Raw genomic sequence first — 27,761 nt, 5'->3', positions numbered from 1 at the left:
GAATCTCAGACTGGCTCCTTGTAGCAGATCTATGGAAAATAGACAAGATACAGCTAGGTATAAGCATGCTGCCCTTCAGTCTTTCAGTATCACACACTGCACACACTTCCTTTGAGATGCATAGACTCAGCTTCCAGGGTGGGAGGCAGCACATAATGCTAGAGCCACAGGTTTGTGAGGCCAATAGCTTCATCTGAAAAAGCCTAAAAGGGAACTTGTCACATGCACACAAAGACATTTTCAGCTCTAGAATGGCCATTAGACTCATTTGAAAACTGCACAAAGGCCAAGTAATAGCAACTAGTGGAGGTGGGCAGAGAAGCTAAGAAGAAAATGTAGCCTTTATTCAGTCACTAAACATTGACACTCCTACATATGGGCAGTCTTTAGCACTTAGATTTTTTATTCCATTTCCACCTATGGAAAATAGGATCATCTGGGTACCACTATAAGGGCAGAGGGGGAGACTTTCCTGTGTTTTAGGCCCGGTGGAGGGAATGGAAGACCCAGTATCTGGACTCCCCCAGAGAGAGAAGGTTTGAACCTGCTGCCCTTCGGTAGCATAGCTCAGTGCTAAAACCACCAGGACATGGGCCAAGCAGCATAGCCCTTCTCTTTGCAGCTAAGAGGGGGACAAATGTGGAGCCAGGAAAAAAAGAAGGAAAAGCAGAGGAAGTGTGGCTCTGAGAGATTAATATCATCTGGGAAGAGGGGAGCCCTGAGTTCTTCCCTCATTGCCTTTCCTTGTAATAAGTAGTCATGTGGCAAAATGGAGCGCATTGGGCTAGTTTCTGTCTCACTAGGGCCAAAACCCAGGGCTCCCTCTCCTGCAGTGCAGAGTACCTTTGACTTTGATGGGAAGTTACCTACACGGCCACACCATGGTCTCAAGAACAGAGTTGAGAAAGGGAAGTTCAGGGTGAGCTGTGCCAGGTGAAAACAGAATAAAAAAATCTATGTGAGTTCTAAGGAGGCACTCACGTGGCTCTATACTTGGCCTCCACTTGAGATACATGGGTGTCTGAAAGTGAAAATTCACCCTATAACCTGCTGTCCTACTAAATACCCTTTGAACCTAACCCTGCCTTTCTGTATGCCAGACCAGGTACTCCTGGAGTCACTCAAGGTTTCCCTACACACAGCCATAGTGCAGCATTATGCTCCAGTGGTCACAACAGCATCTAGTCTGGAATTCAGAGGTGTCAAACATATGGCACAATCTGCAGGATGACTTTATGTCAGTGCTTCTCAACCAATGGGACGCGTCCCACTGCTGGGACACCAAGGTCGGGTAGGTGGAACTTATCTGATAAAAGTGGCATTCTTGAGAAAGGTAGGGGGCCTTCAGGCTCGAGAGTCCACGGCAATATATTTCTTGGGAAAAGTGGGGTTTTGTTTTTATCATGGTGGGACCAGGGTTTTTTGACAAAATGGTTGGTGGGATGTATGGTGCCAAAGGTTGAGAACCGCTTCCTTATGTCACCCACTCGATGCTTCAGATTCCCCAAAATACAAACTATTCTTTTTTTAAAAAGTAAGTTTTTAGCTGGCATGGATGCAAAGGCAACCTTCCAACCAGGAACTGTGTGTAACAGCTGCAGTTAGGATTGCAAAAAGCCTGAAACTATCATGTAAGGTAAAATTTGTCAAGAATTTTTTCTCCAGAAAAATGTATTTGTTAGAACTGAAACTACTCATGAAAGAGTCAGTTTACCCTAACTCTTGACGAGACGTTTTGAAAGAAAATTAATTTTTTTTTTTTCAGTTTATCCAGTCAAACTATTGCAGTGAGCTGTCATGTCCTTCGCTCATCTGAGTGAAGTACCTGGTTAGGATGCTGCCGTTCCAACATTTAACTCAGAAAGCACCACTTGTGGTAGTGACTGGAATGGAAGGAGTTGCAGGCTGCTGGGTAGGTGATGGGTTTCGCTATAGAGAGGGAAAGGCAAAGGGAAGAGAAGAAAATATACGTACAGAAAGGGAAAGACCAAAACAAAAAGAGGGTGAAGGAAAGGAAAGGGCAGGGATAGCAGCATCCCAAATTAGATCAGATTATCTCACTGGGGATCAGTATACTGATTACGTGCTGGACCAATAGTACATAACAGCTTCGGGCCAAATCCTATTTTACCTTTCCATGCCAAAAAGCCATGTGAGTGCCCTCTTTACACTCAAGTCCCTGCATCTGTGCACCATGAAGGAGATGACAGTAGCTGTCAGAAAGCTGTTTCTGTTTCCCTGAGCATATCAGCCAGTCTGTGCCAGCCCAAGCATGCTGCTTTCATATCCCACTGCCACGTGGTCATAGAATCATAGTCATAAGGCTAGAAGAGACCTCTGGAGGTGATCTAGTCCAACCCCTGCCAGACACAGGATCATCCCTGTCCAAACCAGCCTATACAAATCTTTGTCCAACCTATTAGTAAAACTGCATAGTCTACAGGACATACGACCACAAGGCTTAATCCCTTAACATGCCACAGGTAAAGCAAGGGGGCAATGGTGGCCAATGTCCTGATGCTACAAGGGTTGTTAAAATATGCTTGAGAGATCCTGGGAAGGTGCCCCCCCCCCAGCAAAGAAAGGCAAAAATCCCTATAGTCCATACCAATCTGACCATGGGGTACAATTCCTCCTAACCCCAAATATGGCAATCAGATTGACCCTGAGTGGAGGGGCAAGATCCTCTAGCCAGGAACCTCCATATTTTAGTCCCAGCAGAAGCACTGGCACACCCCACCAAAATCTGCAACCTTGGCTGAAGCCTACACGCTATACTTCTGAGGAAAGTGGAAAAAAAACCCTGACATGCATTGCAACTGAACTGGAAAAATATTCCTTCCCAGCCACATGGCAACCAGCAAAGCCCAGAAGCATGGGAAATATCCATAGTAAAATGTATGTGGTCCTCTATGAACCGTACCTGAGGCAAAGATTAACAGAGCTGAACTCCAGCTTGGACCAGGGTTCGACTTACACTCCCACTTTTGGTGGGGATCTGCGGTGGTGGCAGCCAAAAACCAGAAGGAGCTGCCTATGCCTGAGCTGCTTAGAAAGGCACAGGGCAGGCCGGGGGCTCTCGTCTCTTATGTGGGGGGGGGCTGAGCACCCCCTCCACATTTCAAACCCTGGCTTGAACTATCAGTGACATACCCCTTCTACCACAGTACATTCAAGCACTGGGGTTATGGCTTTAGGCCAGGGGTCAGCAATCTGGGAGGCATGAAGCCATTAGATCTGGATCTGGCTAGCAGATATGGAGCTTCTGTGACATTTGACCTGAACTGGGTCATTCCAGCCCACCACCTGAAAAGGTTGCTGACTGCTTCTTTAGGCCATTCAAGATCTCCCCCTGTTGGAAAGTGCTCAGCTGACCAGTAGCACTAATGATTGGGTCAGAGGCATAAAAAGCATCCAGAGAGTAAGTTGAATTCCTCCCAGTAATTGCAGTCCTGCCCACAACTTACAGCCCGCTTCTGCCCCATTGCAATCCTCCATCCTACTCCACCAGATTTAGCCCCTGACACATCTCCTCCAGTTTGCTAGAGGAGATCTTGTATAATGGGTCCTACTTTCCTTTCTGTGTTATTCCTCCTGTGGCCACTGCTCAGGTTGACTCTGTGTGTGTGTGGGGGGGGGGGGGGGGGGGGGGCGGCGCGCACGCGCTCCTAACTAGGACAATGCAACCTTTCATGCTTTACTGTAAGAACTTGTGGTTCCCAAGGGGAGGGTGAAGACCTCACAGCTGGGGGCACAACAGAAAACACAATGTTTGTGGAGCCATTTGCTCTGGGAGGGAAAGTGTGAAAGTAGTTCAGGGCCTTCCCTTGCCTCTTTCAAAGCAATAAACAAAAAGCCTTCACATTTCACTTCAAAGGGGAGAAAAAGCCTTGAGGAAAGTCAGAGGAGGATTTCTGAGGCTTTGGATTTACCAGACATCAAGGTGCATTCTTTCCAGCCAGAAAAACTATTTATCATATTGCAGATTCCTATTGAGAGACAAGGATTTTTATGGTTGATATCTTTTCCTGGACCAGCCAATCTTTAATTAGCCCAATCCAATAAAAAGATAGTGCCACAAAAAACCCTGTCTCTCGTGGTTTTTCTAGATCATCCTGGAGACAACATCAACCCAACTCTATCACCACATGAAGATACAAAGCACTTGGAGCATCCACCCCAGTGTAGTTAGACAACATCAGCATTATACCTGCCATTTTACTTGTCCTCACCTGGCACACCTCACAGGAAAAATGAGGAGGCTTATCTGCTCTACACAAGTTATCTGCACATAACCACATAACTCCTCCTGCATAACCGCCATGAAGTACTTAATACAGTAATTTAGGTTCCAGAATCTGTGGGAGTTTATAGATGTGCTCCAGGAGGTGGCGGGGGGAGGGGGGGAACGCTTTAATTAGGACAGCTCCAAGAGCTACGCTAATTTAAAATGCCCAGAGCATCATGCATAGCAACATCCTCATGCTGAAAAATAACAGTGGGGTGAGAGCTTTAGTTTAAGTCAAACAAACTTTAGTTTAAAGCACCCCACCACCATTTTTCAGTGTAGAGACGCTGGCCAGTGCCACTGGCCCCACACACACCGCACGGGCGATTGATCATCAAGCAACGCTCAGACAGGCGTAGCCCTGGGAGGAACCCGGGGCCACAAGTGCGTTCGAAGTGTCGAAGATCAATGTGTCCTGCAATTCACATTAATTCTCGCAGCTAGCTGTGTTCTTCATTGACGCACGAGATGAGTGATCCACCGCTAAGAGTTGTCAGGTTTTTTCACAGGCTTTTTTCCATGGTTGCCACCTCACCCCGTGCAGGCTCCTGGGTCTGCACAAGGTTGGGACAGGGTCCCCTGATACATGTAACACTGGAGGCTGCTGGAGTGTGTTAATTTCTATGCTCCAGCAGACTCGATTAATCAGGTCTGCTCTGACGAACTGGAATTGCAATGCATCAGAGCAGCCTCCCTGCGCTTGTATAGGAGCTCTGCGTGTCCACATATGGAATAGATCAAAAATAGCTATCATACCTCCCTGTTTTAACCTGTATTAATCATGAAGTGTGGACAAGGGCTCGGTTTAATCCAGTATGTTATATTAAACTGCAATAAAGTGCTCTTCATCCAGAACAAGTGTGTCAGCTTCAGGAGTGATTTGGGAATAACTACTGTTTTTTCAGTTCACACCCTATCTTAATCTGAGTTAGTTTCAAGTGTTGACAAGGCATCTGTTTTTAGAAGGGGATAGGTAACACTGATTAGTGAGCCCATGGTAAAAATGCTTTTTTGTCAGTGAAATCATAGCTTGAATAACATGGTAAACACAGGCCTAGACCTCTTATTGCTATCCCTGACAGTCCTAGTGGCCACTAACTGTATTTGGCCTAATATGTGGGCTAGTAGAATCACATCCCAAGTGCTTCATTTCAGGGAGATGCCAGGAACTTTGTATTCACAGCTGACCAGGCCATGAGGTCCTCTGTGTGTTTTCACCCATATGAGCTAGCTGTGGTCACAGAGTACATGACACAGGCTAGGCTGGTTTATCTCCAAGACCACTGCCCACAAGCCTCAGGAAGAGCCTCATGTCAAGTCTATGTTGTATAACATATTCCTTATCTGTATCACCACAGTACCTAGGAGCCTCAGTCATGAATTGGGCCCCCACTGTGCTATGTGCTGTACAAACCCAGAACAAAAAGATAGCCCCTCTTTCAAGGAGCTCACAGTCTAAGACGGGACAACAGATGGAGACCCGAGGAAGCAATGAGATGCTGGACAATGCTGGATAATCACTTAGAAATGTTGGTCTGTTGGGTCAGACAGGGGTTTGCTCACACCACAGCCATGGAAGCACTCAGCTGAGGTTCAACCTCAAATCATCAGCATCTTTTGGACAGAAACAGCAACGCCTTCAGGTTGGGTGGGGGTGGGGGTTCTGGTGATGATGACTAACAACTGAGATCTAACACATGCTAAACCCATTTTCCCTATGACCCAAGGCAGGCTTTGAACAAGAACTGTTTGAAAGATGCTCAGCTTTCCAAGGAGTCCTAGCTTCTCATAAAGGGGGGCAGAAGGAGGAGGGGAAGGAGAACAGGCTTTGTTTAGTTTTCAGTCACCAAAATCCCCAAATTTTTGGACCCCAAATCACACCCCCCCCCCAAAAAAAAACCTTTAAACTTCTCAGCCAAATACCAGGGCATTTCAGGTTTCTGTCAGAAATGTTTCAGTGTTCAAGGTTTTGTTTTTCTGATTATATGTCACTGTGCTTTGATCAAAACACACACTGCACTAAAAAAATGTTAATTTGAAAACATATTTTTCCACAGGGATAATGTTTCATATACATACTTTCATAGCAACCTAGGGGTAGAAGGAATCTCAAGGGTCCTAGAAAGATGCCCTTCCAGCGTCTTCTTTGAAACTTTCCAGTAAAGAACCTACCACTATCTCCCTGGGCAGAAAAGTGCAGGGATTCTCTTGAAGCAGAGGCGTCAAAATCACCTCAGACCACTGGGCCTCCTCCTGGGCTACATCCATGGGTACGGTTACCATACATCTGGGTTTCCCAGGCATGTCCTCTTTTTGAGTCCTCCAATCTCCATCCAAGCTGGTTTTTGAAATAGGAACAAGTGTCTGGGATTTTGTTGGTAGAACTGTATTTCCCAGCTTGCCCTAGTGGCATGCGTGTTTCCAGGGATTTGGGTTTTCCGTTTGCTATGGAAAAATGCAGATTTTCCTCCTTAAAGGAGGAAACCATGGGTTTCTCCTTGCAGGCTGGTAGCCTTCCAGCCTTCAAGAAGCTGCTTGGGGTGATTGGCAGCAGGGGGCACCATGTAAATCTGCACATGCACATGCACCGCGCTGGCATACAGCTAGACAGGTTGGTGGGACTAGCCCTGGCAGCTGGATGCAGGTAAGTCTATGGGGAGCTGAGGTTGGAGGGCCAGGTCTGAGGGACTGTCCAGGCAGCTCTGTGTATGTGTGTGGCAGGGATATGTGGAGGGGATGGGTATGCAGGAGAGGGGCAGGTGCCTGCCAACACTGGGGGAAGGTGTCTGGGCACTGGGGCTGCAGCAGGGCACACAGGACAAGGGGGAGGCACCTGACCCTCCAGCAGGGAAAGAGAGTGAGGGGCTCCTCCAGGGGTGGTGGGGAGCTGCACAGCTGGGCCAGTGGCTCTGGGGCCAGTGTCCATGGTCAGTCACAGGGGCAGGGCAGCTGGGAAATGCTGCCCAAGGTGGCAGCCATGGTCAGGCTGCCTGGCATGGTGCAGGAGCCTCAGCCCAAGGTGGGGGATGCCACAGGCCTCCCCTTCTTCTCCCTCCAGCCCACGCTGGGGCTGGACTTGCTACACTACTGCCTGCACGAGCTGGAGCCACTACAGCCATGGCAGCTGGGAGTCCCCTCTGGTAGGGCTGAAGGGAGCAGGGGGCTGTGGGTCGGGAGTGAGGGGTACCAGCAGGACTGGGCAGGCTATGGTTTGGGAATGAGGAGTACCAGGGGGGTAGGGAGCTATGGGTCAGGAGTGCAGGGCACTGGATGTGTTTGGGGGCTGCATGTCAGGAGTGAGGGGCACTGGCAGGGCCAGGGGGTTGTGGCTTGGGAGTGAGAGACACTAGGGAGACTGGAGGGCTGTGGATCAGGAGTGCAGGATTCTGGCAGCTCCAGGGGGTTGCAAGTTGGGAGTGAGGGCCAACCCCCCATCAACAGGTGTCCCTTTTTTTGGAACTGGAAATATGGTATCCCTGACCATGGGGCCAGCAACAGCTGCAGTGAGGCCACACTTGGGCAGCAACACAGAGCCACATCTGGATGGCAGCACAGGTATAGGGAGCTGCTGCCACTGGCCATGTACACTGAGATCCAGGGACACCAAATTATGTGGTAGGCCATGCCCCACAATTTCCAGTAGCCTGCAGGACTGCTAGTGAGCCAGATGGAACAGAATCTGTCCTGAAAGCCATATGTTGGACACTCCTGCCTTAGAGTGTCCAACGCTCAGACCACAGCAAGGCCATGAGGGACTTGAAGCCTGGACTTCAGATTAGGAGTCTAATGCTCAGCCAGTGGAGCCATCCAGGCTCACGCAAGGACTTTATTTCTGAACAAAAATTAGAACTGGGCCATGGTAGTGAGCATGCAAGATCTAGAACAGTAGGTCACCAGGGCCTCTGACTAAGCTCTTCTTCAAACCAAGTGCTAAGAGATGGAAACTCCCCAATCCTCAGAGAGAAAAAAGAGCAGCTGAGGAAAGCACCAAAACTCATCTTCCCGGCCTCATACAAAGACAGCTCATTCCAAGCCCAGAAAGATGGGTTACTTCTCCTGCTATGCCCACTCTCCCACTCACCCTACATTGCAGGATGCCTCTGCTTACCTCTTCTGCTATGACTTGTTTTTCTTCTTCCTCTATCATATCAGTATTGGGAGAGAGAAAGCATTAAGGAAAGCCACAGAAAATTAAAAAGGAGGGGTATTAAAGGATGATTTTTAAGAAAAGATGCATGATTGCACACACAAAAATGGAAGGGAAGCTCCTCCTTTCATCCAGGATTTTCGAAGTGTGTGATGATGAGATGTAGCCACCCAAGATCTCCTAGGCACTAACCCCCTTAGGCCTCTTTGAAATTCCTACCCAAATGAATGCAAGCCTGAAACTACAAACAAAATTTTTGCACGTGCATTGACCAGCTCTCATTCATTTTTAAATTGTGCCTAGGAAAATGGAGGGGAAAAGGGGAGGGGGCTGGGGAAGGGATAAATTTTGTCCCCCACTTCCTCTGTCATTCTCTGCCATTTTAGGGTTGGTGTCTATAGGCCAAGAGGCAAGATCTCCCTGACCCACTTTCCTCCAGCTCCCTATTTCATTAACTCATTCCCTGCTCTTTTCCACTTTCTCTCAATCAATCTCTGATCTCTTCCCTTTGCCCTTCACAGTCTTCCTCTACCCCATATGCCCTGCCCCCTCCCCCCCATCCCTGCCTCTTGCTGTTTCTCAGGAAGGTGACACCTCTCTTATCTCCTTCCGACTGGTAGTCTGCTCCAGTATCCCCCCTCCCAGTGCCCCTTCCTCTCCACTCTCCTTAGGAAAACTCTGTTTTTTTGAAGCTGTCACTCCAATTCCCCTCCAGAGACTCCCAATCCATCCACTTCCCTCCTTGAAGGGAAATGGAAATGCCTGAAGGCCAGATAGAGAATCTATAGATCCCATCCTTATTGGCAAAAGGCCCAGTCTCCATTTCCTCCTGTGGACACAACTCCTGGGAGGAAGCTGCAGCCAGAATCTCCTTTCATAATACAGAGGTTTTATTTCTTTAGGGAGATATTTAATTAATTGACCATACACCTTTGCAAACAGTTAGAACGTGCCAAAAACTACTTGGGGACCTGCAAAGTGGGGACCAGCCTGTTCCTTGCCTTGGAAACATCAGAAATGTCAAGTCGTCTCTTCCTCTGGAGACCTCAATGGGGGCCTCAGAGATGTGACCCATTAGTGCTCAGAGATGTGAGAGGGCTAGGTCTTTACCAACAACACCCTTGTCAACCTTTGAAAGTCTTCAGGTGACTTAGAAGTTCCAAAAAATGTATTGTAAAGGATCTGATACACTTTTGCAGCAGCTTAACTAAATCACTTTTATGTGACACCTTAGTATATAGGGGTGTAGGTTGTTTCAGATTCATACAAAGAACCTTGTCTACCTTTGTATATGACACATCAGTAACACTTTGCTTGTAGAAAGGCTTTTATAGAGAGTTTTGCTGATATAGACCCTAATTGTTCCCTGATTGGAAATATAATTTTGAAATATCAAAAGAAATATAGCAATTAGCCCCACAGCATATAGGGGCACTCAGAAATGGAACAGCCCATCAGCTGGAGGTGAATTTTACTCTTGACTGACATCGTCCATGATAGTGTTTATTGCATATAATGTATGCACATAGATTTGCATCTTTAATCATTTGTTTTAACTTCCTGCAAGTCCTTACACACACACCTAAGGGATGGTCTCTGCCCTGATGAGATCTCAAAGCACTTTAAAAAGGAAGTCATGTTGCTTTTCCCATTGTACAGTTGGAGAAACTGAGGCACAAAAAGGGAAAGTGGCATGCCCAAAGTCACCCAGCAAGCCTCTGGCAGAGCATTCAGGTCTCCCAAGTTCCAGGGTTGTGTGTGTTCCATTTGGCAACAACCTTAGATAGGGAAACTAAGGCCTGGGGGCTTTCTGAGTCCCTATTATCATCACCCTGAACTATATATAGCCCTTTCCACCTTTGCAAAGTGAGTGCAAAGAGGTTTGGATGGTTGTTAATGACTAAATGACAGTACTACTTCTCCATCACCCTACACTTCCTTATGCCAGTGGCACCAGTCAACAGGGGCAATAAAGGAATCCTCATTCAGGGCAGTGGCATTTTACACCCCTCTTAGCAATAACATCCACTCTTGTTATTTAAACTTCATATATGTGGATATATATATAGACAAAGGGGCAAATTCATCCCAAAGGAATTATGGATTTGGCCCACAGCAGCAAAAAATTATGTCATAGTAATTAGGAAGTTTACCCAAAAGAGCTAAACAAAGAAAAACTTAATAAGGAACAAATTAATAGTCCTGCATCCTTTCCAAATCCAAAGAAAGGGCAAGGGGACAGGATAGTTAAGAGCAAGTATATGAAGGATGTAAATAGCAGAAAAGACAAAGGATTATTTAGGATGGAAGTTAAGGAAATGACTTGCCCTGCATGACAAAAATAAGATAGAGAATTGTGATGGATCATCAGGAAAAATTGCCTGGTAGCAAAATACTGAAATCTATTGTCCTGTTGAAGCATTTCTTTAAGGGCAAGTTGGGAATCCTATACACTGAGATGTTAAAAATAATAAATAATGGCTGAGAGTAAATAAAATAGTGTATGTATTGTAGGAATGTCTAGGGTTCTCAGGGTCCCATTGTGCCAGGGGCTGCAAAGCTTAGCTTTTCCTAGGGTTTACACTGAAAAAAGACAAAGAATGGAGGGAGAAATGGTAGTGACACAGCTTGTCAGAAACAGCAGTGAGACTAGAACTGTGGGCCACCGAGTCACGATGCAGTACCCTATATTATCCAAAAATATTGCCAAGCAGCAGATTTAGTAATAAACTAATATTTGTTTGCAGCATCTGCAGAGCCTGTGGCATCTGATTGCACAGTTTAAAACCAAGGTCTTTGCTAAGTCTCAGTGCTACCTAAAAGGAGGACTGCATATTTTCAAAAATACCCAGGCATGAAGGTCACACATTAAACCACCTTTGGCTTAAAGACATTCCAGGCTTTTGCTACATTCAGTCATTGAGCTCCTCAGCTCTGCTGATTTCACCAGCTATCAAGGGTTCATCCTTGCTTATCCTGGATTGAATTGATTCATGTTCACTAGATTCACGGTCATTTTTGATGGCCAGCTCTTCCTTGAAATATTTCTGACCATACCTTAGCAGTGTTCCTTGAGGTGTTAATTGCTTTGTGTAATCTAATCAATCCACTTATTACCTCTCTGAATAGTGCCTCCTCCTCCTTCTGTCCCTTTTCCTTCTCTTGCTGCTAGTCCATTCCTGGCATCTGAGGAAATATGTTGTTGCCTGAGAAAGCTTAAGCTTCCAAACCAGTTGGTCTCTAATGTGCCCTACGCTTCCGTAACTTCTACCTGACCGTAGCTTTAAATACTCATTCAACTACACAGGTTATTAGAATATAATCACAACACTAGCAATCAAAATGCTTTGCCCATGAAACCAAAAGTGCTAAGTGTAAACACTGATTTCATCCCATTGGTATCCCTCAGGACTGAATAAAACCCAAAACATCTTACTCTCCTTTGCATAGCTATACAGGGTGTGAAGAAGTGTGATCTTATTTGAACACCACTGTGGCAATGTTCTCCTAGTATGAACACACTATACTGGTGCAGTTGGGCTTTGCATTAATACTTAACTCCCCTCACGCACATACCAAGCAAAACAGGCCATACTGGTAAAAGCATGAGTGTGCAACTGGGTTCCACAGGAACTACACATAGCTCTCGCTCCTCTGCCTTCCCCCACAAAAACTGGTAGAAATCTGTGGTGCTAACCTGCCTACAATGTCCCATGAAAGTGGGGAGTCCTAAACCCTAAATCATAGTTTCATAATTTCATAGTTGTTAGGGGTTGGAAGGGACCTTATAGATCATCAGGTCCACTGCCCCTGCACTTGGGCAGGAAAGACCACTGGAATCAGATGACCCCAGCAAGGTGGGCATCAAGATGCTTTTTGAAGATCACCACGGTGGGTGACTGCACCACCTCTCGGGGGAGCCTGTCCCAAAACCTCAGCACTCAACTTGTAAAGAAGTTTTTCCTTATGTCTAGCCTGAAGCAATCTTCAATGAGCTTGTGCCCATTATTTCTTGTCCTCCCCTGGGGGGCCTTCCTGCTGGAGCTGCCCAAGGCTCAGTTTGGATTCTAATGAGAAGATAACTGGGCAAAAGTGGGGACCGTCACTGCAGTAGAGCCGTGTCCCTCACAAAAGAGATACAGATGCTGAATGTTGTAGAACCAGAAAAGCATTTGTACACCATGCGCTGCTCTGAGCAACCCACTCCCTGGAGGGGGGCAGGAGTGCAGACAACCCCACATTCAGCATCTCCTGTGGGCGAGCTCCAGGTGCTCTGAGTCATCCAACTCTTTCTTTCAGAGATCCTGGGCAGCTAATCCTGTCTGGATCAGCCCCCTCAAGCCAAGTGTCCAGCACTGCAGTGCTCAATAGAGGGGGCTAGGTGACCAATCTGGACCTGGCCCTAAGCAAATGCTTCCTCTGTTTTCAAGGACAAACAGGTTAACTGTAGGGGCAAAGGCAGGAGTGAAAAACAGTGTCAATGCCCCCAACCTCCACCCCATGATCCTGGCTTTGCTGGCTGGCCGGCCGGCCCACACACCCACTTGTGGTCCCATCCCACATAGGGAGTTTTGGTGAGCTGTTGCTGGGGGGCTTCTAACCCGGCCCACAAACCTCATCAAAACTCCCTATGTGGCCCCGAGGCCAAAAGAATTACCCACCCCTGACTCAAAATACCAGCATAATCCAGATGGGAACACGCAGGCCTAAAATGTATTGGGTGAGGTGCTTCCCACAGAGCTAGGGAAGGATTCATGCCACTGACCAAGGCCCTGGCAAAACCTTATCTGGGACACGGTGTGCAGTTCTGGTCACCCATGTTCCAGGGAAAGAAGTTAAATAGGACCAAGTATAGAAAGGGTGAGCATGATGATGAGAGAGGAAAGGAGTGCTCATTTTACAAGCGGGGACAATAGCAGCCTGGGTTGTTTAAATAACAAATCAAAGGCTGACAGGGGCTATGATAGCTCTACCTAACTACATCAGCAGGGTAAATAGCAGAGATAGAAAAGAGCTGTTAAAATTAAGGGACAACACTGACACTAAAAGAGAAGAGTCTAAATTGGCCATGAATAAATTTAGGCTGAATATTAGCAGATGGTTTCTAACAAGCACAATCAGAGCAGTGTTCTAGGACAGTGTCCCAAAAAGTAATGAAAGTAACAAAAAAAAATCTACCTCCTTTAATTAAAGACAGGGCTTGACAAGTTTAGGAATGACATAATCAGATATGTTCACTTGCATGTGCAGGAGATGGATTTGAAAACCCAAGAACTTAATTCTAGTTTGCACGCCCATTTTATTTTTATTTTTTGGTCTCAAAATATTTTCTTGGGGATGAAAAGGAGTCAGTTTTTCAAATAAATACAAGTTTTCTTGGAACTTCTGGCATTTTTTCATCAAATCCCCCTCTCCTCACTATCCTCCCCACCCCAATGTTTCAATTTTGGGAGAGAAATCTAAAAAAAATCATTTTATTTAATCCCCATCTACTTTGTTCTTGACTTAAATCAATGATTTTCGTGGCAACAAACATAAATCACGTAGCATTGATGCAGGGGCGGAGGCTCTGGGGAAGGATCCAACAGTGTCCCTGCATTTAGTCAAATCTCAACAACTACTTTAGCTTTATAGCTGAAATAATTTTGCATCTGCTTCCCACTGCACTGGACCGGCCAATGTCCACCTGTCCAAATGTGCTAGAGAAGCACTGCCTTCTACCATATCTCTGTACCTCTCCACTCCTGTTTGCATTTGAGCTCTGACAAATTTCTTTTCACTTGCGACATTAGTTAAATCCCATTTAGCTCCTACTTGATATGATGGTTATGTGAGGTTTTTCTTTTAAATCAGTTTAATCAGAAGTATGTATAGCAGCATTGCCAAACTATATTTTATTGCAAATCTCAAAATGTTTGGAATTGTTTTCTTGAAGCTTGAGCTTTTGGTTTCATGTGATTCTGAGTCTCAGGTTTCATTTTAAAAACCTAGCTTCCGTTTGTGGTAAGACTATACACTATTTTGGTCTCACAAGTTTTAGAAAGATGAATTCAAACTGGAACAGGTGCAACAAACGGTTCTCAAAGATAAAAAATGTAACTCCTAAAATGACCACGTGCACCCCCAAACTATTAAATTCATTTTTCTGGACCAAAATCAAAGTACTTTGGTACTTTGGGGTGGGTGGGACTGTGGTCAGGGTTCTTTGGGACAGTTCCCTAGTGGCATTGCCACAAAGTTTGGGGTGGCCCAAGAAGTATTTTGCCCCATAATCGCATCCTAATCTGACCTTCGTTTAGGGCTCTGTACTTGATGAGAGATAATATTTTACATATTAATTAGTACATATGTGTAGCTAATAAAATTCTGTCTCTGTAGGATGTGTAATTCATTAATAACAAGCTTTTATTGGGTCTAGATTAGCTTTGAAAAAGGAACCGGGAATAAGGAACCAACTTCAGCCTCATGTTTGTCAGAACATTTCTACAAGAGTGGAGAGGGTGGAGAAAAACGCTGTTGACAATATTTTCCAGTATCTTTTTTTTTTTACTTAACACTGGGGAGAAATGTTCTAATCTGAACCTAACCCAGTCCAACCATTTTCAGTTTTCAGACAGAAATATTTTGATGAGACCTTTGATTTTCTTTTTCTGCAAAAAGCAAGCACTTTTTGTGAAGTTTCAGCCCGGTGGAAAACCCGTTTCAGCAGAAGATTTTTCAGGCAGCATGTGGGGTTCTGGTCTGGGAGGCCCCAGTTCAGATAAACAGGGCTGGACTAATAGTTTTCATGAGCATAACAAAGAATCTGACCCATGCTTATAATCACAGTGCAAAACCATGTGCTGATCTTGCCCTAAACCCCTGCCCATAAGCAGCAGCTGTAAAGGGTTTCTCCCCTCCCCCAACCTGTTCAAGGAACCGTGAAGCCTAACTGGGATTTCATTTAAATGCTAACATTGTTGGTTTAGCCAATTCCTCTATCTCCTGCCCACACCCAGCCTCTCCTTCGTTTTCTCTTAAAATGGGGGGGTGGGGGGACTGTAAAAGAAAATGTTAACACAACATTAAACTTGCAGATTTAAAAGGGAAGCAAACACCCAGCTTCCTCACTTACAAGGCACTTTGATTGTATTTTTTAATTGCTAGTGGGGCTGCCAAATGTGTATATGCATACAGGGTGAGTCAGTCTGGTTCCAAAACCCTTCAATTTTGCATTCTCAGTAGCTGTGGTATTTAACAATGTGCCTTTCCTAGTGCATTAGCAGACCTCCTAACTTTTTTCCTGAACTTAATACTCTTATGTTTTCTGATCAAAAAATTATTTAGGTTTTGGGTCCATCAGCACTGAGTGTATAACAGTTAGAGGCTGGGTTTTTTGTTACTTCCCCCTCTCCATGATACAAAGTACAAGAAGAGTTCCAAGAGGCTCAATCCATTTCTTTTTCAAAGACAGGGTTTTAAGATGTGGCTGTCACCATCTATACGTAACCCTAATGGTAAATTACTTTTAACAGAAGCTGCCCCCAAACTAGCAAAAAAAAAAAATGCTAAAATAAAATGCAGAGGCTGAAACAAAGGAAAAACTAATGGCTAGCAAATGAACTTTGATCAATGCAAGGAAGAAATAAGACACGGATTTTTAGCAGAGTAGGGGAGGAATTAACCATGGGAAAAAATTGACCATTGGATCCTAGGGGAATTTTCATCATGCACAGTTATTAAAGCAGAACCGGATGTCTCCCTAAAGCTAGGCTCTTACTCAGCCATGAGTTTTGGAATCAGTGCAAGAGTCACTGGGTGAGGTTCTCTGGCCTGTGCGAAGCAGGAAATTTGGATGAGGTGATCCCAGCAGTCCAGCCATTCTTTAATTGCACGGCTCTCACATCTGACTTTGCCTTTAAACACAGGTTTCACACACACCCCCACTCAAGAAAGCAGCAAGTGCCAAGACACGCAGTTAGTGGGGCATATATTTGGGCAGAATCATCTTATTTCTAGGTAGCTAATGGGCCTGGTTTCCATTAGTGCCTGGAGCATCCCAAGTCCGTTACTACTTACTCAGTAATGGTGGTTTCAGCTTCCTTCGTCTTGACTTTAGTAGTGCTTCTCAGCTGACTCAGGCTTCAGGCGGACAGAAAACCCAAACCTTCCATCCAACAAAAATGCCCAGGATTTCAAAATCCATTCTGGTGTAGAATGAAACCAGGACCTTTTGAAATCTTTTGTGAAGAAAAAAGGCTGCAATGGGTCATAGTTCCATGATAAGGTGCTCTGCTGAAAAGGAAGAGACCCATGTTAAAGTGTCTTGTTTGGTTATGAGTAAGGACATGAAACTTGGTTTCCCAAATCCCCTGCTACATTACACCATAGGGCATGTCTTCACCTTCTCAGACTGGGCTTGACATAGGGTAGAACAATAATCTGAGTGTTAGTGTTCTGGCTGTCCCTCATAGTACAGAAAAATGCAGAAAGTAACTCAAGTATCCAGGTTGTAGCTGTACTGGTCTAGAGGAAATGGCAATCAGGACTCATAGTAGAGATGATCTCTTTTATTAGACCAACAATATTTTTGCAAAAAAAAAAATTCTTTAATTGCAAAATGTCTTTAATTGAAAGTAACTTAAGACATAGATGACTCCACTCTGATTAAAAACACCCCTTTTCAGGTGTGCAGGAGGGATGGAGAATGGGGAGGGATCTTTCTTCCACCTCCTGTGCTGTCTCCTTTCTGGATAAACAGGAGACTTTGGGTATCAAATGATGTTGGTCCAGACCTGACATTCAAAACAGCTGGGAAGGGCTCCTACAGATCCCCTCCCCTTCAGAAACATAGTTTATTATTGCCCAGTCCAGGATTATTTTGGGGGGTTTTTTAATCTTTTCTAAAATATGTTTCCATCCCATATCAGCATTCATGGCCTTATTAGGCTTGCTGGATCAAAAGGATGCATTTTCCTTTCCAAGCCACTATCTTGAGTCGATTTCCACAAGCCCTTTTCAGCATTTGTTTTTTAGCTTAGCGGCCTAAAAATAAAAATAACTCAAATTAGCCCAGCACGTATCCATTAGGCAACACTTAAGCTGACAAATAAACAAAACATAAACACCCCCATGGTCCCTGCTTCCTTGCAAAGCGACTGCTTGCTTCTTCCCCCCAGAGAGGTGAGGTGAGGCCACCAGATGTTCAGGCACAGAGAACAGAGGCCCAGCTCCTGGGAGAGCTAGGAGCTATTCCTGATTTGGAAACGGAGCAGGTCCCATCCCAATGCTGTGCCTCAGTTCCCCTCTACAGTGTGGAGAATTACTTTGGCAAAGAAGCTGGAGAGGAAGTGTGCCTCAGAGGTTGGGGGAAGAATATAGATTGGTAGGGGCCCCCTAGGCCACTGAGTCTGGTCCCCTACATTCATAGGCAGTTGTTAACCTAAGGGATCCCCCAAATCAACCCCCTCCCTCCCAAGCCCTCACATGTGGCTATGAGGCATAAAACAAGAAGCATCAAGAACACTCTGCATCAGGTAAAAGCAGGGGCAATGGGCACACAGCCAGTGCCATTCCACCACAGCGACATGGAAGAAATTGGGTAACATATGCTCAGATGGTCCCAGGCAGAGGACCATGCCCCATACTACAGAGGCTAGCAAAAACCTTCACAGTCCAAGACAGTCTGCCTTGAGGAAAAATTCCTTCCTGGCCCCAGGCTGGATGACTGGCTTGACCCTAAGCAGACCAGCAAGACTCCTTAGGACTCCAAAAATCTGGGTTTGGCTCCCTCCTCTGCCATTGATTTCTTATGTGGCCTTGAGTAAAGGCTTTAGGATCAAATCCTAAAACAGGCCTGAGGTGCCTAACATGGGACTTAGATACCAAAATTCTACCTGTGATCCTGCCTGGCTGTGACCTACGTTCCATGGGCACCTATTTCACTTAAATTGGCTCCTGCTCCTGCACATGCCCAGAAGTATCTCAGCAGCTCAGCACCTCACACAATGTCTAACCTGACTGAGATCCAGAAACTCAGGAGATTTTCACATCAGGGCTAGGTACAGACAGTCAAAAAATGCAAAGCTGAATTGATTCAGTCTTTGCAGGTTAATCTGAACTGCACAGATTACATTGGCACAGAAGTGAACAAACATATACCTTTGATTCAGGAAGTGCAGCCACATGCCTGCAGTGGCTCAGGCCTGAAGCTGGGGGGCACTAGAGCATGGCTCTCTGGCTGGGTGTTCCCTTCTTCCTCCTGCTGCCCTTGAGGTCTCTGGGATTTGCAGCCCAGAATTACAGCAGCAGGACTCTGCAGGGTTGCTCATCACTTCTTCCTGCTTCCAATTGCCTCTGGGATTTGTAGTCCACAGTTGTAGCCAGCAGTAAGTTTGAACAGGGCAAGCAGTGTTTAATACCCCCTCCATGGCCCCAGACTCCAGCCAGGGTTTGCCTGGGGGGGGTGGGCAGTCCTTCCCCCCACCCCTGCAGACTGGGCTGCATCCCCAACCAGGCTCCCCTCTGTCTTGTCAGCCAGCCTGCACTGATTCAGCTAGGGAACAGAAGAGCAGAGCCAGCCCTGCTCTCTGGAGCAGATAGCACAGCCCAACACTGCAAAGCATTCTGGGATGCTGGGGGACTGATTTAACTTGAACCAGGAAGGGGTCTGGGACAGAATTTTCATAAACTGGTTTGCCCCAAAACACTTAGGGCTGATACTACATTCAACCACATTTATCTTAAACCAGTTTCAGGCATTTTGATGCTGGTTTATGTGCACTAAACATCTGTTCTGTTACAGGTTTAAATCAGTTTCTGACCACTTAAACCAGTTTATGTATAACTTCTGTCTCTAGCCCAGGGGTCCCGTGAGGGACTTCATCCAGTCTGTGTGCTTTGAAAGCAAATAGCAGGCTCCATGCAATGGATGAGGATGGCCATTTTCTTTTAAAATTCAGGCAGAAGAGCAGCCCCTTTTGTACACTAGCATGGTTGTAAGAGCATTACCCCACAATGCTGGAGACCTAGTCTGAGTTTTTTCTTAGCCCAGGTGTGTTGAAAGATATGGCTTGTGGGCTGGATCCAGCCCACAGAGACCCATCATCTGGCCCACAGTGCTGCCTGTGGATCTCAGACAGGTACGCCACATGCAGCCCCTAGCCTCACATGCTTCATGTGGTGCACAGAGCCCGTTTAGTGTAGGTGACACAGAGTGCAGGGGCTGGAGGTAGTGTGTGAGCTATATGCAATGCAGGGGCCAGTCTGTAGCATGCACTACATGTGGCACCTGTACTGGACAAGCCCTGTACACTGCATCTGGGCTAGGCCAGACTGGGCCTACAAGGACCTGTCTGGTGCAGGGGCCACAAGTATCACGTGCCCTGGACCAGCCCCTTGTATCATGTGCTGTGCCATCTGAGGCTGGGGCTGATGCATGCTGCACATAATGAACAGGGCTGCTCTGGTGCAAGCTGCACACAGCTCATGAGGCTACAGCCAGAGCTCATGTGCACATGGCACCTGCATCAAACCAGCCCTGCCACTGGATCTGCATCTGGTCTGAATTGGGCCCACAGACTGGTCCCACATGCTGAATCCAGTACACAGGGCTAATCCGGCACAGGCACCGTATCACATGCAGCATATGTCCCAGACCACCCCTGTACACTATGCAAAGCACAAACCCTGGATCAGCTGCACATGCTGCATGCCATGTGTGAAGCTGGGGTCAGCACAAGCTGCATGAAATGTGTGGGGCTGGAGCTGGTGCACACACTGCAAACTGCACGCAGGGCTAGTCCAGGATGTGTGCTGCATTCAACAACTACACCAGACTGGTTCTGTACAGTGGATCCAGCACAAAGGACAGATCTGTGGGCCCTATGTGGCCCACCAACTGGACCCATATCCCTCATCTGACCTGTGGGACTGGATGAGTTTGATACCCCAACATAACCCATGGAGCAGGGACAACAGCCCAAGACTCCCCCTTCTCAGGCAAGTGCCCTCATTAGAGGGCTGCAAAATCAAGCTCATGCCTGCTCTCTCAGTAACCAGTCTCAAATTCATTTTTGCCCTGCCGTCAGCCCTAGCAGGAGACCAGTGAGGTAGGAGAAATTCTCTGCCCCTTGCCATAATGGCCTACCTCTGGCCAGAGGCTTGAAACCCTCTCCAGGGATGTGGGAGATGCAGGTTGACCTCCCCCATCCAGAAAAGATCATCTACATGGGTATCCCAGCTCCTAGGTAAGCACTCTATCTACTGGGTTACGGTTGGGGGACATGTTCTTCTCTGTCTGTGCTCAGTTCTGGGTTGTAGGCTGTATTTCCCAAGGAGAAAGAGGTCCACAACTTTGAGTAATGCACTAAAGTCCTGAAAGGGGACAGGACTTTAGATGCACCCTTATCTTCAACATTACCCTACTGACTCATGCTAGACACTCCCCATTGAGCATGCTGGCTGGTATGGAGACCAAGATAAGGCTCCCAGTTCTCCCCACATAGCACAAGAAGCCTGCCATGGATATGAAATATCACTCCCCACCACACACACACTCATCCCCTCACCAGAAAGCAAAGGGAAAAGAAACTAGGGTTTATTATGTTTCAAATCCAATGATGTTGAAAACCATTCCCTAGCTGGCTTGTACTTTTTGAACAGGTATGTCTGTCACATTGTGTCTGAGATGGCCTCATCTCTGTCATGTCATAAACTGATGCATCTTCAGACTTGGACACAGTTTGTGCAAATCAGTCTTGGGGCAGCAGGACATTAGTGATGGGCACTGGCAGAGCTATGAGGAGCAGCCTAGGCTAGGGAAGTTTCATTAGTTTCATAGTTTCTAGGGTCGGAAGGGACCTGAGCAGATCATCTAGTCCGACCCCCTGCCATGGCAAGAAAGAGTACTGGTGTCAAACGACCCCAGCAAGGTGTTTATCTAACCTCCTCTTAAAAACCCCCAGGGTAGGAGCCAGCACCACTTCTCTTGGAAGTTGGTTCCAGACCCTAGCCACCCTGACCGTGAAGTAGCGCCTCCTGATATCTAGCCTAAACCTATCCTCTGCCAGCTTGTGACCGTTATTCCTGGTCACTCCTGGCGGTGCTCAGGGGAACAGTGACTTCCCCAATGCCCGCTGATCCCCCCTGACTGGTTTATAACAGGCCACTAGATCCCCCCTCAGCCTTCTCTTCTGGAGGCTGAACGGGTTCAGGTCCTGTAGCCTCTCCTTGTAGGGCCTGCCCTGCTGCCCCCTGATCATGCGAGTGGCCTCCTCTGGACCCTCTCGATGCTGACCACATCCCTCCTGAAGTGCGGCGCCCAGAACTGGATGCAGTACTCCAACTGCGGCCTGACCAGCGCCGCATAGAGGGGGAGGATCACCTCCTTGGACCTGCTTGAGATGCTTCTGTGGATGCATGCCAAGGTGCGGTTGGCCTTCCTGACTGCCTCTCCACACTGCCGGCCCATGTTCATCTTGGAGTCAATGATGACTCCAAGATCCTTTTCCACCTCCATGCTGACAAGAGGGGAGTTCCCTAACCTGTAGTTCCCTAACCTGTAAGTTGTCTATGGGCTGGTGATGAGAAGAACTGACAGAGGTATATGGAGAGTCTAGGGCTGAAATAATAGCGGGGAGAGGGGATACAAGTTAGCACTGGGATACAGTGGAACCTGTGTAGGAAGGAGGATCCAGGACTGGGATAGCAGGGGCCTGTACACTAGGATTGGGATGCATCAACTGAGCTATTTTAAAACAAGGCAGCAGGACACTGATTGAACTGTAGTTTATTTGGGGGGGGTGTATTTCTCCCTTTGTTTTAATGTATTCATGAAGTTCCAGCACATTCCAGCACAAGAGGTACTGCCTCCTGTGCACTTACACATCTGTAAGAGCATCCAAGGGAAATATGCACAGGAGTGTGTCAGTGTGTTCACCCATGTCTGTGTGCGCTCTGCTTTGTAGAGAGCTCACCAGTCTGTGTTGCAATTCGTTGCAGTCTGTGTCCTGGGCTGACCCTGGAGTTGTGCTTTGAGCTCACACAGAACCGAGATCCTCCATGTGCTGGCAAACCCCATGCACCAAGAAGGACAAGCCCATGGGCGCATGCACACCGATGCGTGAATACATACCATAGACGGGCTGCATCCATGTGTATTTGTGAAGGCAGGCAGAAATCATGCTTAACTGCACACTCAAGTCACACTCAGAAAGTGGACAAATGCACATACACAAGCACCTATACAGGCTGACCTTAGCACTGAAGCAAACAAGGACACATTCAGGCTCAGGTATGGAAACTAGTGAGGCACAGCCGAACATCAAATAAGGCAGCCTGGAGCAACCAGTGCACACATAAACATGGGTACAGTACATACACTGACACACTATGTGTATCTGCCCCTGGATACAGGACCATGGACACATACACAGATAACACACAATACAAGCTGGTCCATATATTGGCATATAATTGAGAGCACACAGATATGCACATCCCAGTACACTTACAGAGGTACACATTGTCTCACATACATATATAAACCCATGTGCACATACTCATAGACAGAAACTGCCTTTGCACACTCATAGATCCCCCATGTGTACACATATTAGACACAACATGCATGCCCCAACACAAAACTATAGATGCCAACAAACATGTAAACCCACACACAAATACAGAAATATACACGTGGTACACACAAAGAGGAGTGGATACCAACCCATATGCATGAAATACACCCACACAGAAACCGATGCATGTGTATATATGTACTTAAGAACAGGCACCAACACAGCTGCATACACATGCACAGAAGCAGAACCAGCACACATAGGTACACGCATACATACACACACACAACAACAACAACCCACTTGCAAACACATTTTGTGCACGCACATATGCAGGTGTATACACACACGCAAAGAAGCAGACACCAGTACACATGCACAAACACATACACAAGGAAACCAGCACAGGCGCGCGCACACACATGCACTCCCACAAGAGATGATGCCAACACACTTGTATGCACCCACGCAGAAGCAGACACTGCCACTCCTGCTCACTGAAGCCACTCGCTCACTGCAGAGTCCAGGGGTCTCCTTTGAAGCTTGCTCCACTTCTGGATGATTCTGCCCCCTTCCCATGAGAAGGGAGATCTGGTTCTTCTCCAGCAGCTCTTGTCACAAGGACAGAAAAGAGCCTTGGTACCTCTCACTTCTCCTATGAATATCCTCCATGGCTAGACCTTCACTCCTGATTGCCCCTCACTGATGAAGCCAGCCCATACTGCCATCCACACCCATCCCTTGCCCTGCAGCCTCTCATCCCAGAGCAGCTCAGTAGAAATTTCACCCCATATCTACTCCAGTGCTCTTTTAGCCAGGCAGGGTCTTTCCAGCCTCCCTCTCCTGGCTCCACATCTGCCTTTCTTTCAGTATCTCCAAGAACAATTGCTCCTGCCAGTTGTACATTCCTGGAGCCAATTTGTGAGGAGGTGACAGGACACATTAACAAGCTCAGTGACTGCCCTACCCCACCTCCACCCCATCATCTATCTCCTTTCTTCCATGGCCATCTCCCCACTCCAGATCCATGTAGCCCAGAGCCCCCTCTGCCCTATCCCTGTCCACCCCACTTTTCCCTTTTTCACTGATCAGCCTCAGTCACCAACATGCCTGCCCCAGTCCTGGCCAGCTGACCTTCTTCTCTTCCCCTCCTCCCCACCTATATACCTTCTTGGGTTTCCACAGGGGTCCTCCACAGCAATGACAAAGAGTTCTCCTGATATCACTTTTAGCCAGGCTCCTTTATTTTTTTATACATAAAAAAGTCTATTGTATTAGCATGCCAGTGATCCTGCTCTCAGTGAGAGCCCTTTACTGTAAGCAAGGAACCTATTATTCAAAGCTCAGATGGGATGGCCCAAACAAAAGTCGCAGTTTCGGAGATGTTCCCATGAATAGGACCACCAAAAGAGCTAGTTTGGCAAGAGTCAGGTGCTGGAGATCTCACTGCAGGTCACAACCTTCTTCTCCCACAGGATGGAAACACAAGCCCCATACCTGGCTGGAGGGGCCAGGGCCTTTCTCACCAAACTGTGGAGGTTGAGACCTGGAGGGAAATGATAAACACAAAGGGAAATGCTCTGTGCTGAAACCTTGACCAGCAGGTGCTGTGGTTCAGTTCGGATGTCACTGGGGTCTGGTTCTGATGGGTCTGGCCACCTCTTGTAGACGTGCTCTCCCTCAGGTGATCAACAACAAAACAAGATGCTTCTCTGTTCCCCACATGCTGGGAAGCTCAGAGAATGTACTTCCACAGTCCACCCATCCACAGTCTCATGGGTTGGATGCTCTCCCCCTCCCCCAACCCCCCGACTCTCCTGGGCCTTGCTCTGGCACAGTCTTTATCATACAGGCAGTATATAGAGGTCCAAACAGTCCTGGTGCCATGTCAGACTTCAAGCCCAATACTTTTGGGGCTCCTGGCTCCTCTCCAGTCAAGACTTGCCCCAGGCCCTTTCTTGATACACAGTCAGAGCTCCTCCTGTAGCCCACTGGCCCCAGGGTATGGCAAGAGGCTGACAATGTAGCCTAGTCCTTAGTGGGTAGAGTGAGGTCTCACCCTGTATGCACTAATGAACAGCTGAATGATCCTAGTGATGTCATTTTGCCTCCCCCCACCTCAGTTTGCCTGTCTGCTACCAGGCAATGTTACTGTTTTTTGTAAAGAACATTGAGACCTACTGATGGCAAGAGCTACTGGGGGCAGGTTACAAAGCAAAGGGGTATATGATACACATTTCCAAAAGTGCCCTTATCATCCATATGAGAGGGTATGGGGGGCAAGGGTCTCCTAATCAGACTCCACTCAGGGGAAGTGGGGAGGCTTTTCTATCTACCCCTCCCAACACACAACCACAGGGCCAGTTCTTCGCTCAAGGCTTCTCACAACTTTACTTCCCACTACTAAATCGAGAAAGAAGGCAGACATTTACATGGGGGTGAAAGAAGGGACTGCAGCCCCATATCTTCCTCCATCCAACCTCAAAAGGTACAGTGAATTTCCAGAGGGCCAGGAGCAAGGCTCTCAGGAGAGGCAGCAGCACTAACCATTTTGTTCAGACTCAGAGCACAGCAGGGGTTGCAAAAGCAAGGTCTAGACTCTAGAGAAAGAGGTAGATCAGAGTGGGATGATATGGGGTATCCTCCAGCCTCCCCACCCATGCACCAAAAGCTGCGCCACTGAGAAACAGACAGCAAACCACACTGAAACCTCTCCAAAGTAGGGAGAGAGGGCTGCACCTCAGCTAACCTCTGTCCCTAGCTATGAACTAAGTCAAAGAGAGATTCAGCGTGTCTATGGAACTTTATCCATACCAGCCCTACAACAGAGGAAAAGAGGGAAAATGGAAGAGAAAGAGAAGGATGGAGAAAGAGAGGAGAGAAATGAAGAGGAAAACCTGGGAAAGAGGAGAATTCATGAATGGGAAGGTGAAGGACAAATGAAGGAAGCTGGGATGGAGTGAGAGTGAAGAACAGAAGGTGGGAAGGGAGGATGAGGAGGAAAAGATGGGTCTGGCTCTACTTGTCCCTGCTGGCAGGCTTACTCTTAGCCCCGAACCAGCGTATCATGTGTGTCTGGGCTCACCTTCTCTCTCTCTGTCTCCCCACCCTTCCCTGGAAGGTTCTGGCTGTGGCCAGAGGAGTAGCTGGCTGATTTATCCCCACCAGCGCCTGACCAGCGGCCCTGGCGGCAGCCCAGGACAGTGGTGCAGGCCTGCCGGAAGCGGGGGTCAAAGAAGGCATAGAGGAAGGGATTCAGGCAGCTGTTGATGTAGGCCACGCAGGTGCAGTAAGGGTGGAAGTTGTTGAGGAAGGTGTGGAAATTGCAGGACCAGGGCATCACCTCCAGGTCCATCAGCACATATATGGTCTTCACAAGGTGGAAGGGCAACCAGCAGACTGCAAAAGTGACCACCAGCACAATGATGATGGTCAGCAGCCTCTTCCTCTTTTGTAGCCCCTCATTGCGCTCCTTCCGAAAATGTCCAGCAATGGTGCGTGCAATGAAGAAGTAGCAGGTCAGCATGACAGCAAAAGGAATGACAAAACCCAGTAGTGTAGAGGAGAGGCCCAGCCCCACCTCCCATGCCCCCTCAGTCCCATTGGCCACCACACTTGAGTAGTCCATGTAGCAAGTGATCTTGTCCTCCCCGCGTAGCATGGCTGCCTCACGGAGGATCAAGGCAGGCAGGGCCAACATAGCCGCCAAGACCCACAAGGTGATGGTGGCCACCAGCCCACTGGCCCGTGATCTCAGTTTGGTGCTAGCCATCGGCCGTACAATAGCCAAATAGCGGTCAAAGCTGAGTCCTGTTAGGCAAAAGACGCTGGCGTACATGTTAACGAAGACCAGATAGCTGCTAAGCTTGCAAGCGAAGGTGCCAAAGGGCCAGTGATAATTCAGGCAGGTATAGGCAGCCCACAATGGCAGTGTGGCCACAAAGGTCAGATCGGCCATGGCTAGGTTGGCAATGAAGGTATCAGCTGAGCGCCGCTTCTCACGGCCCCCCCGAAAGATGGTCCACAGCACCAATCCATTGCCCGTGGTGCCCAGAAGGAAGACCAGCAGGTAAATAGTGGGAATGAGGGTCAGGGATGGACTCCACTCTGTGTACTCACAGTCACTAGTCTGGTTGTCAAAATAACTGCTGTCCTCATACCCCAGGTCCTCCATGCTCAGGGTCCTGACTCCAGGGGTTAGAGAAGGATGCTAGAAGGTATCTTCTTCAGCCTGCTCCCCCTCTGGATAGAGGCTCGTGGGATATAGCCTCACCACGTTTGCAGTCCCTTCTTTGCTGTCCAAGTTGGGTATGGGGGGTGGGGGGTAAGTTTGAGTCCTCTGTGCTCAGCTCATTCCTTCTTTCTTTTCTCCTTTTTTCCCTTGCTTGCAAAGCCTCAGACAGTTGTGGCCAGATCCTTTCCTGCCTTCTCTCACATGCAGGCTCAGAGGCAGCTGTTCCTTCCTTTTACCATTCAATCCACAGACTTGTGCTTTAGGATCTTTAGTTACGACCTCCCCTTCACTCTCCCCTCCCCTCCCCTCCCACCCCACCCTGTCCCTCCCCTTTGCCTCTCACACCACATCTTTATGTCAAGTAGACAAACAGACTCCTGCAGTGCAGGGCAGCACAGGGCAGCTCAGTCTGCTACTTGCATCCACAAATGTCCACCTCTTGTCCCTCTGTCCCAGCTCCCTGGGGGCTAGGGTAAGAATGAGGATTGAAGCCAGCTGGAGCTGTTGGGGAGAAGTGGGGAGCTAGTGCTCAGT

The 27,761-nt window shown here is 47.6% G+C and overlaps 1 protein-coding gene and 1 non-coding gene across 2 annotated transcripts; both read right to left on the bottom strand.

The window, feature by feature from the left end:
• Positions 1 to 4,627: 4,627 nt before the first annotated feature.
• LOC149871105 (5.8S ribosomal RNA) lies at positions 4,628 to 4,780 on the bottom strand. Its single transcript, XR_016440917.1, has one exon. It is a non-coding gene; the product is annotated as a 5.8S ribosomal RNA (ribosomal RNA).
• A 19,435-nt stretch (positions 4,781 to 24,215) lies between these two features.
• Positions 24,216 to 27,465, bottom strand: APLNR (apelin receptor). The gene is made up of 2 exons (XM_090032142.1): positions 26,079 to 27,465; positions 24,216 to 24,539 (listed from the first exon to the last, which is right to left on the bottom strand). The coding sequence occupies exons 1-2, from the start codon at positions 27,165 to 27,167 to the stop codon at positions 24,516 to 24,518; spliced, it is 1,113 nt and encodes a 370-aa protein (XP_089888268.1). The 5' UTR covers positions 27,168 to 27,465; the 3' UTR covers positions 24,216 to 24,515.
• Positions 27,466 to 27,761: the final 296 nt, after the last annotated feature.

The sequence above is a fragment of the Crocodylus siamensis genome, chromosome 2, assembly GCF_052110815.1.
Source record: "Crocodylus siamensis isolate JL-2025a chromosome 2, ASM5211081v1, whole genome shotgun sequence".
In the NCBI taxonomy this organism is placed as follows: Eukaryota; Metazoa; Chordata; order Crocodylia; family Crocodylidae; genus Crocodylus; species Crocodylus siamensis.
The sequence above is the reverse complement of the archived record's forward strand: the minus strand, read 5'-3'. Positions and strand labels throughout refer to the sequence as shown.